Source organism: Chrysochloris asiatica, unplaced genomic scaffold (assembly GCF_000296735.1).
Source record: "Chrysochloris asiatica unplaced genomic scaffold, ChrAsi1.0 scaffold00055, whole genome shotgun sequence".
NCBI classification, from domain to species: domain Eukaryota; kingdom Metazoa; phylum Chordata; class Mammalia; order Afrosoricida; family Chrysochloridae; genus Chrysochloris; species Chrysochloris asiatica.
The window spans coordinates 4,875,541-4,894,153 of NW_006408573.1; the positions used below are offsets into that span (position 1 = coordinate 4,875,541).

Sequence of the window (18,613 nt, forward strand, 5' to 3'; positions counted from 1 at the left end):
CATTTTCATTCCTGGTGCCAATGTGCAGATAAACGCGGAGATGCTGACGGCTGAGTGGTCCTGAATTTCTAGAGTCATCAGGACCTGAAAACAGGCCTGTGTGTTCTTCTGCTCAGTGTGTCAGCCATGTGACCTTGGACCTCTCTCAGCCTAATAAAAAGAGCCATTCCCCTTCTGCAAGGTTGGTAGTTCAAACCCACCAGCTACTCTGCAGGAAAAAAATGAGGCTGTTTGCTCCCATAAAGATTTCCAGTCACCGAAACCCCACGGGATACTTCCACTCCATCCTGTGGCATCACTGTGAGTTGAAATTGACTTTCTGGCAGTGACTTGGGTTTTTTCTCCAAGGTTCTTGTAAGATTAAGAAGAAGTGTTGGCCATGGACATGCTGTATCCAAAACAGAGGGGCTGTGTGTGATGATTGTGAACGGGGAGTTCTAGGACACCTCCCCAGCTCACGTTCCTCTCACCAATGACAGAAGGAGATGGGGCTGTGGCAAGGGAAGGAGGGATTTTCCTAGCAGCAGAGCTGACATGTCTGTGGGAATCTAACATGGGTTTCATTCTGGAACAGTGGCCTCATTGAGAAGAACCCACGCTCGTGCTAAAGCAGAGGAGCCTCTTCGGCAGCACTGGAGTGCATAGGTGCTCTGGGGTGGAATTTATCCACATCTACCCACCTGATCTTTTGATAATATAAAGAAGGAGCCCTGGCAGCGAAGTGGTTACAAATTGGGCTGTTAACCTCAAAGTCAGCAGTTCAAAACTACCAGTTGTTCTGTGGAAGAAACATGAGGCTTTCTGCTCCCGTAAAGATTTACAGCCTCAGAAACCCTGTACAGGGTCGCTATGAGTTGGAACCAACTCCATGGAACATAACTACCACCACCACGAAAGAATTGGAAATCTGTCCCTTGTTTTCAGTGCAGGCCTGGCGGGCACTATTTTGAAATATAAGCCAGAACTTGTGGCTTCTTTTCTGCTCTCCCCCCGCACCTCTCATTTCATTGTGTCTCTGAATCTTCCCCATTCACTTGCCAAGGGCTTTCCACAATTACTACCTTAGAAATGTCAGAACAGAACACAGAAAACCAAGGACATTTGACTTTCAAGTCTAACCTTTGTGAATCATGAAAGATCTCAGGGGAAATGGAAGATCTGGAAGAATGAAAGATGATACAGGAGTAAGACATAATGAACAAGCTGTAGAGTCCTGGTGTGGTGCTGTAGGATAAGCACTGGACTGCTAACCACAGGTTGGCGGTTCAAATCCACCAGTCGCTCCTTGGAAACCCTATGAGTTGGAACTGACTTTATAACACATACCAACAACAGATGTCCTGGAAGGAGCCCTTATGGTAGATGGTTAACTAAAACATTGGTGGTTCGAGGCCACCCCACTACTCCACAGGATCTGCTTCCATAAAGATTTTGTTGTTGTGATGTGTCGTGGAGTCAGTTCTGACTCATAGCGACCCTGTACAGGGTTTCCGAGGCTGTAAATCTTTACGGGAGCAGAAAGCCTCATCTTTCTCCCGCGGAACAGCTGGTAATTTCGAACTGCTGACCCTGAGGTTAACAGCCCGATTCGTAACCACTACGCTACCAGAGCTCCTTTTCCATAAAGATTTCAGCCTCGAACACCCTATGGGACAGTTCTCCTCTGTCACATGGGGTCACTGTGAGTCAAAATCAACTTGAAAGCATGTAAAATCCACCATTCATCTGTCTGTTTGTCCTACTGTGGTGGCTTTTGTGTTGCTGTGATGCTGGAAGCTATGCCACTGATATTTGAAGTACAGAAAGCATCATCCATGGTTGAATAGGTTTCAGTGGAGCTTCCAGACTAAGACAGACTAGGAAGAAGGAGAGACAGACTGCTTCTGAATGTTTAGCTGCTGAAAACATTATGAATAACAATGGAACGTTGTCAGATACAGTGCCAGAGGTGAGCTATTCAGACTGAAAGACACTCAAAGTCCAACTGTGGAAGAGCTGCCTCCTCCAAGTAGAGTTGACCTTAACGACATAGATACAGCAAAGCTTTCGTGACTTTGATCTGCTGATGGGGCAAAGTGAGAAGCAAGCTGCAAACAACCATTAATCATTGAAATGTGGAAACTTGGAAATTGTAATAAATATTAAATGGAAAAATAAATAAATATTGACATTCTAAGCATTGAGCTGAAATTGGCCATTTTGAATCAGATAATCACATGGTTTACTGTGCCGGGAATGACAAATAGAAAAGGAATGGCATCACATTCACCTTCAAAAAGAACATTTCAAGATGTATCTTAAAGTACTATGCTGTCTATAACAGGAAAATATCTATATGCCTACAAGGAAGCGGGACTCAGCCTTCAGTGGTATGTTGATTGTATTTGATATGGTTAAACCCTATGATAATACTAGTAACTAGCAGTTACTGAATATTTTATTATGTGTTCCATGCATTTTTCATATGAATCCAAATAATTTTCACAGTAACCTGTGAGGTGATTACTTGGTGGCAATCCCATGAAGGTTAACACAAGATCCAAGAATACTCCACTAATAACTGATAAAAAGGATGACACCACTATGATTCAAATTAATGCACCAACCACTAAAGTCAGTGATGATGAAATTGAAGAACTCTATCAACTTCTTCAGAGTCCTGGCATGGCACTGTAAGATAAGCACTGGACTGCTAACAACAGAATCAGTGGATCAAAGCCACCAGCCGCTCCTTGGAAATCCAATATAAGATTGCTATGAGTTGGAATCAATTGTACGACACTTAACAACAATAACAACCAACTTCTTCAGTCTGAAATTGATCAAACATGCACTCAAGATGCATTGATAATTACTGGTGATCGGAATGTGAAAGTTGGAAACAAAGAAGGATCAGTAGTTGGAAAATATGGCCTTAGTGATAGAAACAATTCTGGAGAGCGTGTGATTGATTTCTTTTTTTATTAGTTGCAAATGCATTGTTTAAACAACATAAAAGGTGTCTATGCACCAGATGGAATACACAGAAATCAAATTGACTGCATCTGTGGGAAGAGACAACGGAGAAGCTCAGTATCATCAGTGAAAACAAGGCCAGGGGCAGATGGTGGCAGAGACCATCAATTGCTCATATGCAAGTTCAGGCTAAAGCTGCAGAAAACTAAAACAACTCCACAAGAGCCAAAATGTGACTTTGAGTATATCCCATCTGAATTTAGAGGCCATTCCAAGAACAGATTTGATGCATTAGACACTAAAGGAAGACCAGAGGAATTGTGGGATGACATCAAGAACATCATACTTGAAGAAAGCAAAAGATCATTAAAAATAAACAAGGAAAGAAAGAAAAGACCAAAATGGATGTCAGAGGAGACTCTGAAACGATTTTGAATGTAGAGAAGCTAAAGGGACTAAAAGAAAGGAAGTAAAAGAACCAAACAGAAAATTTCAAAGGGAAACCCAAGAAGACAATGTGCAAAGACCTGGAGTTATGAAACACGAGAAAAGACCACACTCATTATTTTTCAAGCTGAAAGAGCTGAAGAAAAAAAAAATTCAAGCCTTGGGTTGCAATGTTGAAGGATACTATGGGCAAAATGTTGAATGATAATGGAAACATCAAAAAGAGATGGAAAGAACGCAGAGTCACTGTACCCACCCCACCCCGCAAAAAAAAGGTATATGTTCAATCATTTCAAAAGCTACCATACGATCAAGAACCGATGGTATTTCAGAAACAAGTCCAAGCAACACTGAAGCCATCGGCAAAAAACAAGGCTCCAAGAATTGACAACACCAACTGAAATGCTTCAACAAACTCGTGAAACATTAGAAGCATCCACTTCTCTGGGCCAAGAAATGTGGAAGACAGTTATCTGGTCAACTGATTGGAAGAGATCCATATTTGTGCCCCTTCCTAAGAGAGGTGACCCAATGGAAAATCATTGATCAATATCACATGCAAGTAAAATTATGCTGAAGATAATTCAAAAACAATTGCCACCGTACATTAACAGGTAATTGCCAAAAATTCAAGTTGGCATAAGAGATATCAATGTTGATATCAGATGAATCTTGGCTGAAAGCAGAGAATACCAAAAAGATATTTACTTGTGCTTTATTGACTATATGAAGACATTTGTGGATGATAACAAATTATGGGTAACATTATGAAGAATGGATATTTCAGAACACTTAATTGTGCTCATGAGGAACTTGTATGTGGACAAAGTGGAAGTCATTTGAACAAAACAAGGGGATACTGAATGGTTTAAAATCAGGAACGTTGTGTGCCCGGGTTGTATCCTTTCAATCCTATACCTGTTCAATCTTCATGCTGAGCAAGTAATCCAAAAAGCTGGATGATGATCTGGAGTCAGGATTGAAGGAAAGCCATTAACGGTCTGTGATATGTACCACCTTCCTTGCTGAAAGTGAAGACAGGAGAAGAATCAATGCATTTGAACTATGGTGTTGGTGAAAAACATTAAAAGTACCACAGTACCAGAAGAATGAGCAAATCTGTCTTGGAAGGAGTACAGCCAGGATGCTCCTTAGAAGAAAGGATGTGAGACTTCATCTCTCCTACTTTGGACATATTGTCAGGAGGGACAGTCCCTGGAGAAGGACATCATGCTTGGAAAAGTGGAGGGTCAGTGAAAAAGAGGGAGACCCCTCAATGAGATGGGTTGACACAGTGAACACACTGCAGCAGTGGGTTCATGGGTGACAATAGTTCTGAGGATGGTGCACAACTGGACAGAGTTTTGTTTGGTTGTACATGAGTTGTGCAGAACGGACTCAACAATACATAACAACAACAGTAACAACCACCAAGATTTCCTGGACTGGAAAAGCGAAGAGGAGAAGAACAGTATTGCCATCCTCCCTCCAAACCAACTGCAGGAAGGTACCACAGAAACCTGACAGGTCTTAGAGGTACCTAAGAACAGAGGAGACCTTGGAGAATATCAGAAGAAAACTCAAAGCTCCAATCAGCTGTTCTTTCTTAATGAATCTGGGCAGACTGATTAAAGGCAGGGCTGCCACACACAAATATTTATGCAGGTTGGCCACAGCACATTCTCCTGTGCAGGCCTTCACACCATGCCTGAGACAGTCTTACAGCGCTCTCGGAATTTCAGTGAGGTGAAGAAAAGCAGCTTTCTCCCTTTGGGTCAGCAAGGAAGGTGACACGGTAGAGCAGGGGCTAGCACACTACATACAGTCCAATCTAGCCCCACTGCCAGTTAGTGTAAATAGAGTTTTATTGGAACACAATCCTTCTCATTTGTTTACATGGTTTCTATGGCTGCTGTCTTGCTACAATGGCATTGTTGAGTGGTTATGACAGAAACCATATGGCCCACAAAGCTGAAAATATTTCATCTCTGGCCCTTTTTAGAAGATGTTTTCCGATCCTTGCCATAGTCTGGCAGTCAGCCCAGACCCAGATCTGAGGACCAGATGGAGACCTGGAGGTCTCAGGAGACACCAGTGTGGCCAGAGGACAATTATGGCATCTTATTATTCCCCTGCCCACCATAATAGCTCTGAAGAACCAGGACCTGTCAGACCCCTGCAAACTTAGATGCAAACCCAGGAAGGTGGGCGAAAGATCCTGAAATATGTCAAAGGGGGCCCCAAATGAAAATTAGGTTTATAGTTTAAAAAAAAAAATAAAGTCACATTTCTTGCCCGTTTGCATTTATAAACTGAGAAGATACCCTGTCCAGTCACAGGGCTAGGTTTGCAGATTCTAGGCTAACTGTTCAACACCCACCCCCTTTCACTACCCACCTTTGTTCTATCCAGGTGAAGCTCTAGACCAGGTGCCAACTTCAGAAGCTCCATTCCCATGGCGTGGGTCAGGGAGATGGCACTTCCTAGGCTCATACCCTGCCTATGGGCCTGCCTTCTTGTTCACCACCCAAGAGGGCCTAGAGGATGGGGAGGGTCATCAGAGTCGATGGCAATCAGTGTCAGAAGGTGGTTCAGGTAACCCGACAGACCTTCTCTCTGGGGAAGTTTCAAATGAAACTGTACAAAAAGCCAGAGTCCAGGAGAGGGGAGCAGAACCCAGATGTAGGCCGATAGATAGGGTCTTGGTGAGAGCCAGGACTACAGAGGCTGAGCGACCATACAGGTTAGGAGCAGTGGGCACCACTGTTGTTGTTGTTGTTGTTAGGTGCCATTGAGTCGGTACCAACTCATAGCAGCTTTACACACAGCAGAACGAAACACTCCGCGATCCTGGGCCAACCTCACTGCTGTTGACATGCTTGAATCTAGTTCTTCTCACTTGCTTGTATGGTGGCTCCATCTTCCTCCTGGGTTCTACTACAGGCATCTCTATGCAAAATGACTGTCACCTGTCTTTCAGACTATGTGCTTGACTTACAACCTAAGCTTTTTGGTTTTTGTCATTGTTGTTAAGTGCCATTGAGGTGGTTCTGACTCCTATCAACCTTGTATAGGGTTTCCAAGGCTATAAATCTTTACAGGAACAGAAAGCCTCATCTTTCTCTCTTGGAGTGATTGGAGGGTTTGAACTGCCGACCTTATGGTAAGCAGTGTAGTGTCTATCTTACAGAGCCACCTGAGTTCAGGGAAAGTTAGGATTTTGTGCAAAATCCAGCATTGTCCTGCTGTTAGGGAAAGAGAGACATTCGTTGGAGCTTTCTAGATCTGAGCAGAAGTCAGAAGCTATGCCTGTGAGTCTAAAAGGGGCAGTTTTAGGATGATGCTTGAGAGATTTAGCTCAAGAGGTCACTGCCCAAGAAATAGTCCAGGTATAAAGGCTACAGAGCAGCTGCTGGAGGAGGCTGCCTCAGGGAGGGGCAGGGAGGGTACTGTGCAGACTGAAGGTGTCAGACTGAGCAGCAGTGTTATGGGGTCACCATGGGACCTCTCCTTCACACCTCACTCCAGGGACAGTCTCAGGTGGTATCACCTCCAACTGCCCAGGTAGCTCCACAAGGAGGACAATCCTACTGCCGGAAGCTGTTGGTGGCCAAAGGGATGGTCCAGCCCAGAGCCCAGCATCCTCAGCAGAGTGGCCTTCAAGTCTGACTCCTGGTGACGTCATGAGCAGAACTGCGCTCTGTGGGGTCTTCATGGCTGTGATCTTTAAGGAAGGAGACCATCACATCTGTGTCACGGATTGTTGTTTTTAAGGGATTCCAACTCATAGCAACCCTGTGTAGGGTTTCTGAGGAGTGATTGGTGGGTATGAACCACTGATCTTGCATATAGCAGTCTAGTGCTTAGCCTACAATGTCACACCTGGACTCTGTGGCACAGCTAAGGGGGTTTAAACTGCCAACCTTCCAGTTAATAGGCAAGTGCAAACCATTTGTGGCATTTGAGGACTTCATTCTAAGGAGGAAGGTTGAATCTCTTGCCCAAGACACAGACACTGGATTGGTTTCCAAGACAATGTTTATTTCCAAAACTGAGGCCACAGTACAAAACTCCCCCTCCCTGGTCTGCTCACTTCTTCCCTACAATTTTTGAACCTCCACAATAAGAAGCCTCTTTGGGTTACAGACTACTTCTGTAGAATACGCCTGCGTGACTCCTCCAGGCCGACTGAGTTGGATGGCCTTCCAGTCACAGCTCCATGTGCTCCGTCTTTGGTGATATCTTTGCTGCCTTCTTAGCCAAGACCTCAGTCCAGAGAGCCACCTCTTTGTCTTTCAGCTTCTGGGCTGTTTTACTGGTGACACCAATCTGTAGGTACCCTTCCTTCTGGTCATACGCTGGCCAGTGGGGCAGCCCCTCTCCATTGGGGTCCCTGGGAACAGAATCAAATAGGAATTCTCCAAAGTTACGGCATGAAGCGACCTTCTGAGACCTGTGGGTATTCAGCTCTGCTAAGTGGTTCATCCCCTTCCAATACAAGTTGCTTACCACCTCTGGGGAGTGCTTACCCACCTTTAGAGAACTTTCATTCTTAAAGTTCATAGAATCAAAAGCTTTACCACTCAAACCTCTGAAGACAGCTGTTACTGATAGGTATGCCCTGCTTCCCATGTCCCTAGCCCTGGTTCATCTTTGCCACAAGTCTCACCCATTCCGAGCAAAATTAGCCCACAATTTCATCACCATCTTGCTGAGTTTGACCTCCTCTTCTGGGGCTCCCTCTGTGGGGAAGAAGAAGAAGATAAAAGTCTTTGCTAATTAATGTATGGACTCCTGGTGTGGTGCTGTAGGATCAGCACTGGACTGCAAACCAAATGGTCATAGTTCAAACCCACCAGCTGCTCCTTGGAAACCATAGACAGAGTGGCTATGTGACTCGATGGCACCAACAGCATCAGAATTATTTGGGACTCAGAAAAATTGCAAAATCTTGGCCCTTATCAGACCTACTGATTCAAAATCTACATTTCATCCTGATCCTGGAGAATTTGCGGGTGCTTTACAGGTTTATAATTACAGTCTAGGACTCAGCCATGGGTCCACAGTCAATCTCTAAGCAGGCTGCATTTATATTTTTGTGCCCATATGACCCTCAGGCCCTTCAGAATACCACGTCCCCCAGCTTTGTCCACTACAACACCAATTCCCAAGGCTGCTCTTCCTTGGGCACTTTCTCCATCTCGTCTGAAATAAACAGAGTTAAAATGCCCTACAGAGTTATCTAACCAGGACATAACTAGAGGCATGGACAGCCATGAGGTGGGTCACAAATCATCTGAAACACCTAGTAACAGCTGTCAAAGAATTTCCTTAAAATATTATACTACTAATATAACACGTTTAAAAAAAATATGAGTTATAGATAGATATTAAGATAGGTGGTAGATAGCTGATAAAATATCTATTGTTGTTGTTAGGTGCCATTGAGTTGATTTTGACCCATAGTGACCCTGTATAGGATTTCCAAGGAGCAGCTGGTGAGTTTGAACCTCTGATCTTGTGGTTCAAATTGACCTTGCAGTCCATCACATTATCCTGTAGCACCAAACCAGGACTCCAGATACATAGATAGATGGTGAACTACAGGCAGAAACATAGACAAACCAAAGGACACACACACACAAACACACGTAAGAACTAATTCAAAGTTAGCACAGGTCAGACCTCATTCTCACTCACATCTCTTATGCCCTTGTGAGTGGGAGAGGAAGTGGCACTTTAGCCCTTGAGCAGGGCCCTGCAAGTGGCTGGCCTACCCCCTGTCTTCTTTTCTTTCTTTTTTAAAAGTTTTTATTATGAACTGAGTGATAGTTTACATGATAGAACATTGGCTTTACACCATCATTTCATTGCAATGATTACAGTCTCCTCCGTGCATCATCACTCAACAGTATTTGCTTCCATTTCCTCTGTTTTTTGGGGGTGTGTGTGTGTAGCCACATTCTGCAAGCCTGCCTCCTCGCTGCCAGCATCCAGGCCCTCTGTTTCCATGAGTCCAGAGTGCTCAGCTGCTCTCTGTTTCCATGTCCCCATCTCTGCCTCCATCTCTGGTGTTGCTGCTTCTCTGAATTGTGTCCTGCATTCTGCTTGTGTTCTTCTCCCTTGATGGTCCTAGGGTCCTCTGTTTCTGGATTGTAAGATTAACCACTCCTCCATTTTTGTTACAAAACTTCTACCTTTACAGTTGTGACAGTTGCAATTAGTCATGATAACAATTACTCACTATTGAATCTTAAGAATCTTATCCCCATCTCTTTTCACCAGACCCGTCTAGATAAGATGAAAACTATTCAGTGGGGACTCTATCTTCCCCACACACTTTTAAATGAAACTCCCTCTTGAAATTCTGTAAGCCAGTCATTTCGTGCTTTTATTGCCCCCTCATTTTAGGCAGCCAGTGTCTAAGTTTGCCCATCCCTATCTACCCTGTATACAGAGGGGATAGGATTGATACTTGATGTGAAGACTCCTTCCCCTTCAGTTGGTCTTTTGAGCTACTACATCAATAAGTATAGGTCAAGTTCATCAAATTCATCATCACTTCCTTTATCAAAAAAATTTTTTTTAACTTCCTCTAGTTGAGTTCTGATTATCAAGCCATTGAGACTAGGCCAAATGCCTGCCCTTGTCTTAATGAGGCCACAAGTCTGAATTCTGAGAGTGACCTTAGGTCAGGTGGATGCACATCCGCCATCATGTAATAATAAGAGCTCTCCAGCTATAAAGACTGGGAGCTGCCCAGGGAGTCCAACTCTATGATGGTGAATTCAGGAAACTAAAGGTGGGAAATATGGAGGCTCTTGCCTCCAAACTGAGATTTGAGCAAAGATCTCCTGATTCCAAGATCATAGTCAGCAAAGAGCCATCACCTTTTAAAAACGGAGCCCCGAAGACCGAGAAGAGTTCATCTCCGTGGTCTCCTATCACCGTCTTGGGTCTCATCTCTGGTGAGAAGCTTGGGCGATGCTGAAATTCGTACATGTAGGTGGGGGCTCCAGCATCTGAGGAAACATGAATTCATTCATGCTCAGGTCATTTCACCACATGCAAACCGGGATGGTCAGGGCCTTAAGCACTCGCGGATTTGGCACACACCTGGGTACTGAGTATACCACAACAACCACATTTAATAGCAACTGTCCTTTGTGAGTGCCAACTGTGTCTTGGGCACTGTGTGGTCCCACAGGAGCACCTTGGGTATTGCAATTGAGAAATGGCATTTCAGGACAGCTCATTACTCACTTAAGACTGCACAGCTGGTGGATGTGGGGGAAAGGGTTGTATTTGTTGAATGAATAAGTGAATGTTGAATGAATGTATACCGAAAGTTCTACATCAATCCATACAAATTGATGGTCACTATAGGGCACTGAAGGAGCTCTGATCGAGCAGTGGTTACAAATCGGGCTGATAATCTCATGGTCAGCAGTTCAAAACTACCAGCTGTTCCATAGGAGAAAGATGACACTTTCTGCTCCCGTAAAGATTTACAACCTCGGAAACCCTATACAGGGTCACTGTGAGTCAGAACCGACTCCACGGCACATAACAACAACAACACAGGGCACTGAGGCCTGGGGTGGGACTGTGGGTTAATGTACCAGACTGCAAAGCCATTTGAACTGTAAGGTTGAAGCTCACCAGCTGTTCCTCAGAAACCCTAGACAGGGTCGCTATGGGTCAGAATCAACTCGACAGCACTTAACAACAACAACAATGACCACATAAGACACTAAGTCAATTCACATAAGCCCCTTTGCCTACTGATGCATTCACACATACACAAATCTATATATATCCATTGTAAGCCATTATGTTTCCTTGAGAACAGACTCATGTTCCTTTGGAGAATAACTATAGCCTCACAGGTGTCTTCTACTTTCCCCAGTTGTGACCATTTCCACTGTCTTTCCAACCTGTGCTGAGAAGAGTAAAGTAAATCAAGTTGTTCGTCTGAAAGCGAGGCTATTGAAATACAAACACATGCAGAATGGGAACAATCTGTCTTGTGTCTCAGGCAGCCACAAGCTCAGCATTTCATAATTCAATCCCCTCTGGTATCTTACTTCCTGCCTGGCCCAGGGAGTGCTCAGTGGTGGCCCAAAGAAAAGGGGCCAGGGAAGGACAAACTTCCCTCCCTCCCTCTCTCTCTCTCCTGTTCTCCAGCCCCTCCTCTTGCCACTAAAGAGTTTCTGCCTAAGTCCCCCAAAAGATGCAGATTTTCTGTAGACTGGCTCATCAGAGCTAACCCTCAAAGCTAACTTACGGCTGCCTGACTCCTATTGGTCACAATGTCCATAGAGAAGGGATTCTGACAGCGTCAGGCCCCAGGTAACACTTATTGTTATAGGCCACTTGGTCAATCCACATAAACCCCTTTGCCTACTGATGATTTGCACACAATGTATACATATGTACACATCTATACATCCAGCCTTATCTATTGTGTTTCATTGATAACAGACTGATTTCCATTCTTTTAGAGAATATTTATAGCCCAACAGGAGTCTTCTATTTTTCCTAGTTTTGCACATTTTCACTGGTGGAAAAATATTACGACTTGTCACCCTAAGTACAGTAAAAAACTTGCAAAATGCAGAAAAAAAAATCAAAAGGAACATTTATAATTCTACTGTTCAGAGAAAGCCTCTGTTAATATTTTAGCACATATGCCTTTAATACGTATAAAATGGAGATAATATCGTATATGCTATTTTGTATTATGGAATCTTTGTGAGTCTCTGCAGGATAATGCACTGGATCACAAAGTCAGTTTGAACTGCAAGGTTGGCGGTTCAAACCCACCAGCTGCTCCTTGGAAACCCTATACAGGATCACTATGGGTCAGAACCGACTCGACGGCACTTAACAACAACTATTGTTGTTGTTGTTGTTGTTAAGTGTCGTCGAGTCGGTTCCAACCCATAGCGACCCTGTACAGGGCTTCCGAGGGTGTAAATCCTTACGGGAGTAGAAAACCTCATCTTTCTCCCACGGAGCGGCTGGTAGTTTCGAGCTGCTGACCTTAAGGTTCGCAGCCCCATTCGTAACCACTACGCTACCAGAGCTCCTTAACAACAACTATAACGTTTTGTAATATGGGAGCACAGTGGCTCCATACAATAAGCACTAGACTGCCAACTACAAAGTCTACAATTTGAGCCTGCCTGCCACTCTGTAGGAAAAAGATGAGGTTCTCTGCTCCCATGAAGATTTAAAGCCTCAGAAACCCTATACAGGATTGCTATGAGTCAGAACTGACTCCACAGCACTTAACAACAATAACAAATTTTGTAATAAACTATATCATTTCTTTACATTGTCAAATATTTACCCACAAAATGATTAAAAATCTACAAGGGCACGTAAAAAATATTGCTACAAAATCCTGCTCTCATTGTTGCTTTTGAGAACCATCAAGTTAGTTTTGACTCGTAAAGACCCGGTGTAGGCTTTCCAAGAAATGGCTGGCTGGTGGGTTTGAACCACTGACCTTGTGGTTAGTAGTCCTTGAATATTCTCCACATAGGTCTGCACAGTTCTGAAGAATTTTGTGTTCTGATTTACACCACGCCAAAAAGACAGTATCCTAGAGGCTCTTGAACCATGATTATTTTCAATGTTGTTTCCTTTGTGAGAACGTAAGAAGTCTGGAGGGGCAAGATCAAGGTTGTAGGGTGGATGAGGTGAGGTTTCCCAATGAAATTCTCATTAGACAGCTCTTGTTCCTCTTGAGAATGAGCAGGTGCATTGTCATGATGGGCAAAAATCCTCAAGGCAATTTTTCTGACCTTTTTCTCACCAATGTAGCTTTCAATTTTCTTAAAGTTCCTTCATAAAAAGACCCCATGATTGTCCTTTGAGAAAATCTATCCATATCATCCCTTGGAACCTCTCCCCACCAAAACAGTGTCCATAACCTTCTGAGCTGACCTCTCTGCCTTGAATGTAACTGGCCTGGCAGAGCCCATCAGAAGCCACTGTTTTGATAGGAACTTTTATTAAGGCACAGAACCGACTCAGTGGCGTACCACCACCACCATCAATGGAGTTCTGGTGTAGCACTGTAGGATAATCACGCCACCATAATGTCAGTTTGAACCACAGGGTTAGTGGTTCTAATTCACCAGCTGCTCCTCAGAAACCCTATACGTGGTCACTATGAGTCCATACTGACTCAACGGCACGTAAGAGCAACAATAAAACTAAGGAGTGCTGGTGTGGCGCTGCAGGATAATGCACTGGACTGCAAGGTCAGTTTGAATCATAAGTTCAGTGGTTCAAATCCACCAGTCGCTCCTTGGAAACCCTAGACATGGTTGCTATGAGTCTGAACCGATTCAATGGCGCTTAAGAACAACAGCAACAATGAAACTGAGACAAGTTTATTACTGAGAGAACTTGTCAGCAGCCCTTCACTGAGCACAGAGTCATGTCTAAAGTTGTTTTGTTTGAAATAAACACATGCATGGATGAACTGGAGCTCTGGTAGTGTAGTGGTCACGAATTGGGCTGCTAACCTCAAGGTCAGCCGTTCGAAACTACCAGCCATTCTATGGGAGAAAGATGAGGCTTTCTACTCCTGTAAATCTTCCATAAAGATTTACAGCCTCGGAAACCCCGTGCAAGGTCACTATGAGTCGAAACCGACTCCACGGTACTTAACAACAAATGGGTGAACTGGGATCCTAGTAGCAATCCTTTTTGACTTACCTTTGTATGTCATCCCAGCATGAGGGTTTGTCCTTGGGTAGTACAAACAGTTCATAGGTTTAGGTGCTAACCGAAAGGCTGACGCTTCAAGCATACTCAGAAGTACCTCAGAAGTAAAGTCTGGCGATCTATGTCTGAAAAATCAGTCAGTGAAATCCCTATAGAGTACAGTTCTACTCTTGCACACATGGGGTTCCCATGAGTTGGACTCAACTTGGTGGCAACTGGACCAGAAACATGAGGATTTAGTATTTAATCCTCTCACTCACTACCCCCATCATTGCACCCATGATTTGGTAAGAAGCACTGTTTGGAACAATCAGTCTTTATGTGGCTCATAATCCACCTGTTAAACAGCTGTTGCCATGCCAAGCAGAATCTGCTGAAAGGAATTGATTTAACCTTGTCTCTGCCACTTAAGCATTTTAGAAAGGCAACAGAACCCAACCCTAGAAGAAAGGCCTTCTGTAAATGAGAAAACTTGTTTCAGACAGCATCTTGTCCCAAAGAAATTCTTCTTCTTTTCAACTTTCAGCCTAAAATCACTGAGATTTATAAAACTCCTACAATCACAACACAGGTTTTCAAAGGAAATCAGGGCACAGATTTGGATAATTACAATTAGGAACAAGAGAGGCAATGTCAGGGAGAGACAGCTAATAATCAAATATTTGCAAATTAAAATACAGCTCGATGTTCTTTTTTTGGTGGGATAGGGCTTATGAAATTGCAGCATTTTTTAAACCTTAGTATTCCAAGTGGGAAAGAGAGTGAAGGCATATACACTAGAGCCAAGCTTCATTTGCTACCGGGGCATGACTCAAAGTGAGAAGAAGCAGGTGCAAGCATCCAATATAATCAGAATATAATAATTATCAGAACATGGTATCTACGAAATAGGAATTTCATCAAAAGTGAAATGGAACACATAAAGATGTCTATCCTAGGCATTAATGAACAGAAATGGGCAGATATTACCATTTAAAATTGGACAATCACACGGTATACTATGCCAGGATGGCAAATTCAAGAGAAATGGTGTTGCATGCATTGTCAAAAAGAACATTTCCAGATCTACCCTGAAGTATACTGCTGTCTGAGATAGGATACCTGTGCCTTGAAAAGGAGATCAGTTAATAGAACTAGTATTCAAATTTATGCACCAATCACCAATGCCAATGATGAAAACATTGAAGAATTCTACCAACTTCTTGAGTTGTAATATTGAAGGATTCTAGGACAAAATATTGAACAATGTAGAAAGCATCAAAATAAAATGGAAGGAATACACAGGGTCACTGTACCAAAAAGTATTAGTGATGTTCAACCATTTCAGGAAGTAGCAGATGATCAAGAACCAATGGTATTGAACAATGCTGAATAATTGTTATCAGGACTGATTGTAAGGGCTGGAAATGTAAAGGCAGATGTTTTGTAGCAAAGGGAGGGAAGAGATTAATTTGGGACCATCAAGGGAGAAGAGCCCTATCCCACCCAGAGAAGCAGTGATGCCAGAGATAGAGGCAGAGACGACAATGTGGAGAGATGAAGCGGCTGGGGACTTTGGACCCGGAGAGGGAGAGGGGCTGTGTGCTGACAACCGAGGGGCAGGCTTGTAGGGTATACCCTGTGGTTGGTGGCTGTTGCATGGAGGGGATTGTAACCATGGCAAGAAACGACATATGATGGGATCAGTGTGAAGCTAATGTTCTCCCATGTAAGCTATCACATAATTCACAATAAAGCATTAAAAACAAAATGACACAACAACAAAAATAATGCTATTGAAGGAAGATATCCAAGCTGCTCTGAAGGCATTAACTGAAAACAATAAGGATCCAGGAATTGATGGAATATCAATGGAAATGTTTCAACAAACTGATGCAGTGCTGGAAGAACTCACTAGTGTATGCCCAAAAAAATTGGGAGACAGCTACCTGGCCAACCAGATGGGAGAGATCCATATCTGTGCCCATTCCAAAGAGAGGTGACCCCATAGAATGCAGAAATTATTGAACAATATCATTAATATTACATGCAAATAAAATTTTGCTGATGATAAGCCAAAAATGGTTGCACAGTACATAAACAGGGAGCTGTCAGAAATTTAAATTCAGATTCAGAAGAGGGTGTGGAAAATGGGATGGATGTTGGCTGAAAGCAGAGAATACCAGAAAGATGTTTACTTATGTTTTATTCACTGCGTGGATCATAATGAACTATGGATAGCATTGCAAAGAATGGAAATTCCAGAACAGTTAGTTGTCCTCATATGGGCCCTGTAAATAGAAAAGAGGCAGTTATTCAAACAGATCAAGGGGATACTGAGTGGTTTTAAATGAGGAAAAGTGGGGTTTTAATCTTCAATATACTTATTCAGTCTTTATGATGAACAAATAATCTGAGAAAACCATATGGCGAAGAATAATCTGAGAAGAACATGGCATCAAGATTGTAGGAAGACTCATGAATAATTTGTGCTATGCAGACTACACAACCTTGCTTGCTGAAAGTGAAAAGAATTTGAGGCACTTGCTGATAAAGATCAAAGAATACAGCTTTCAGTATGGATTACAAGTAAATAGAAAGAAAAACAATCCTGACAACTGGACCAATAAACAACATCATGATAAGCAGAGATAAAATGTAAGTTGTTAAGGACTTCATTTTACTTGGATCCACAATCAATGCTCATGGAAGCAGCAGTCAAGAAATCAAACGATATATTACGTTGGGCAAATCTGCTATAAAAGACTTCTTTTAAAGTGTTCAAGAGCAAAGATGGAGAACTAAGGTGTGTCTGACCCAAGCCAAGATAGGTATTTTCAGTCATCTCATATGCATGTGAAATCTGGACAATGAATAAGGAAGACCAATGAAGAACTGATGCTTTTAAATTGTAGTGTTGAAAGTACCATGGACTGCCAGCAGAAAGAACAAATTTGTCTTGGCAGTATAATCAGAATGCCCTTTGGAAGCAAGGCTAACAAGACTTCATCTCACGTAGTTTGGACATGTTGTAAGGACACCATGCTTGGTAAAGTAACAAGTCAGTGAAAAAGAGGAAGACTGTGAACCAGATGGATTGACACAAAGGCTGAAACAGAGAGCTCAAACACAGCAACAGTTTGAGGATGACATGGGCCCAGGAAGTGTTTCATTCTGTTACGCTTAGGGACGCTGGGAGTCAGAGTCAAGATGATGCCTAACAACACACACTGGATATCAACTTTGCAATATGTATCAAGACCTTTAAAGTACTCAGTTTAGTCATTTCAATTCTAAAAACCAATCTTAAAAAATGATTAGAGATGCAGTCAAAGATTTATGCACATAAGGCAGAGACTAATGTTATTTATAGTATCAAAATGTAAGCAGCCAGCCTACAAATCCAGTAAGACAGGAACATTAAAGAGAATTCTCATACAAGTACATTTATTTCATGACTCCTGGTGTGGTGCTGTTGGATCAGAACTACAAGGTCGGCAGTTCAAACCCACCAACTGCTCCTTGGAAACCCGATACTGGGTCACTATGGGTCAGAATTGACTTGATGGCACTTAACAACAACAACAACAACACATTTATTTTATGGAATCACGAAACAAATGTATGACATAAACAAATCCCATAACAATGATCTTTTAATTATAAGACATGAAAAGTCTATTTGAAAAAGTTTATAGCAAATACTGAAGGCAGAGGAACTGAGGGATAGCTAGCTTCTTCTATTTATGTTCCAGTATTTTTCCACATTTTCCTGATTGCAACAGATTAATTTTATGTTTAGAAAAGTTATTTTAGCTAAAAGGACTTTAATTAAAAGGACAGTGAAATAAGTATATGAAAAAAAAGGAATTAAAAAAATCCCTTAAACCCAGTGTCTTGTAATAGCCTGAGAATGGGCCCAGCAGAGGGTGCAGAAGGGAACACCATAGATCAGATGTGTAGCAGGAGGTGAAACTAAATGGATGAAATCATAGCTTTGACCCCAGGTGACCCCACTAAAGAGTGTCATCAGGAGCATGAGGAAGAAGGTCATTAGCACCTGTACCCTGTGGCTGGATAATGTGCTTGAACACATGGTGGCTCTGTTTCAGAAGTCGGCTTCCTGCTATAACCACCCACTGCCATGGAGTCAGCTCTGATTCAGAGACTCCAGCTCACCTTATCACTAGGGCGTTGTATTGTTACTGCCGTTGTTGAGTGCTATCAAATTGGTTCCACCTCATAGCAATGCTATAAAGAATTTCTGAGGAGCAGCTGGTAGGTTTAAACTGCTGACCTGTCAGTTAGCAGTCCAGTGCTTATCCTGCAACATCATTTTAATCATGCTTATAAAGTCCTGAATTTAAAAACTCTTTTGACAGGATTAGAGAGAGAGAGAAGTCTGGGAACCGTTTCTTGGCTTTCCGATGAGGTGAATGAGCTAATGGGGATATAGAAAGGGGAGCCGAGTAAAGACTTCCAAATGGGA

General features: G+C 42.8%; 1 protein-coding gene across 2 annotated transcripts in view; it reads right to left on the reverse strand.

Moving 5' to 3' along the window:
- Positions 1-7,611: 7,611 nt before the first annotated feature.
- CES1 (carboxylesterase 1) overlaps positions 7,612-18,613 on the reverse strand; it is a 38,036-nt gene continuing 27,034 nt past the window's right edge. For both annotated transcript variants that reach the window (XM_006863529.1, XM_006863528.1), the window contains exons 12-14: positions 10,293-10,424; positions 8,072-8,144; positions 7,612-7,795 (exon numbers count right to left, since the gene is read on the reverse strand). In XM_006863529.1, coding sequence (XP_006863591.1) covers positions 7,612-7,795; positions 8,072-8,144; positions 10,293-10,424 — 389 coding nt within the window. The remainder of the gene's footprint in view (positions 7,796-8,071; positions 8,145-10,292; positions 10,425-18,613) is intronic.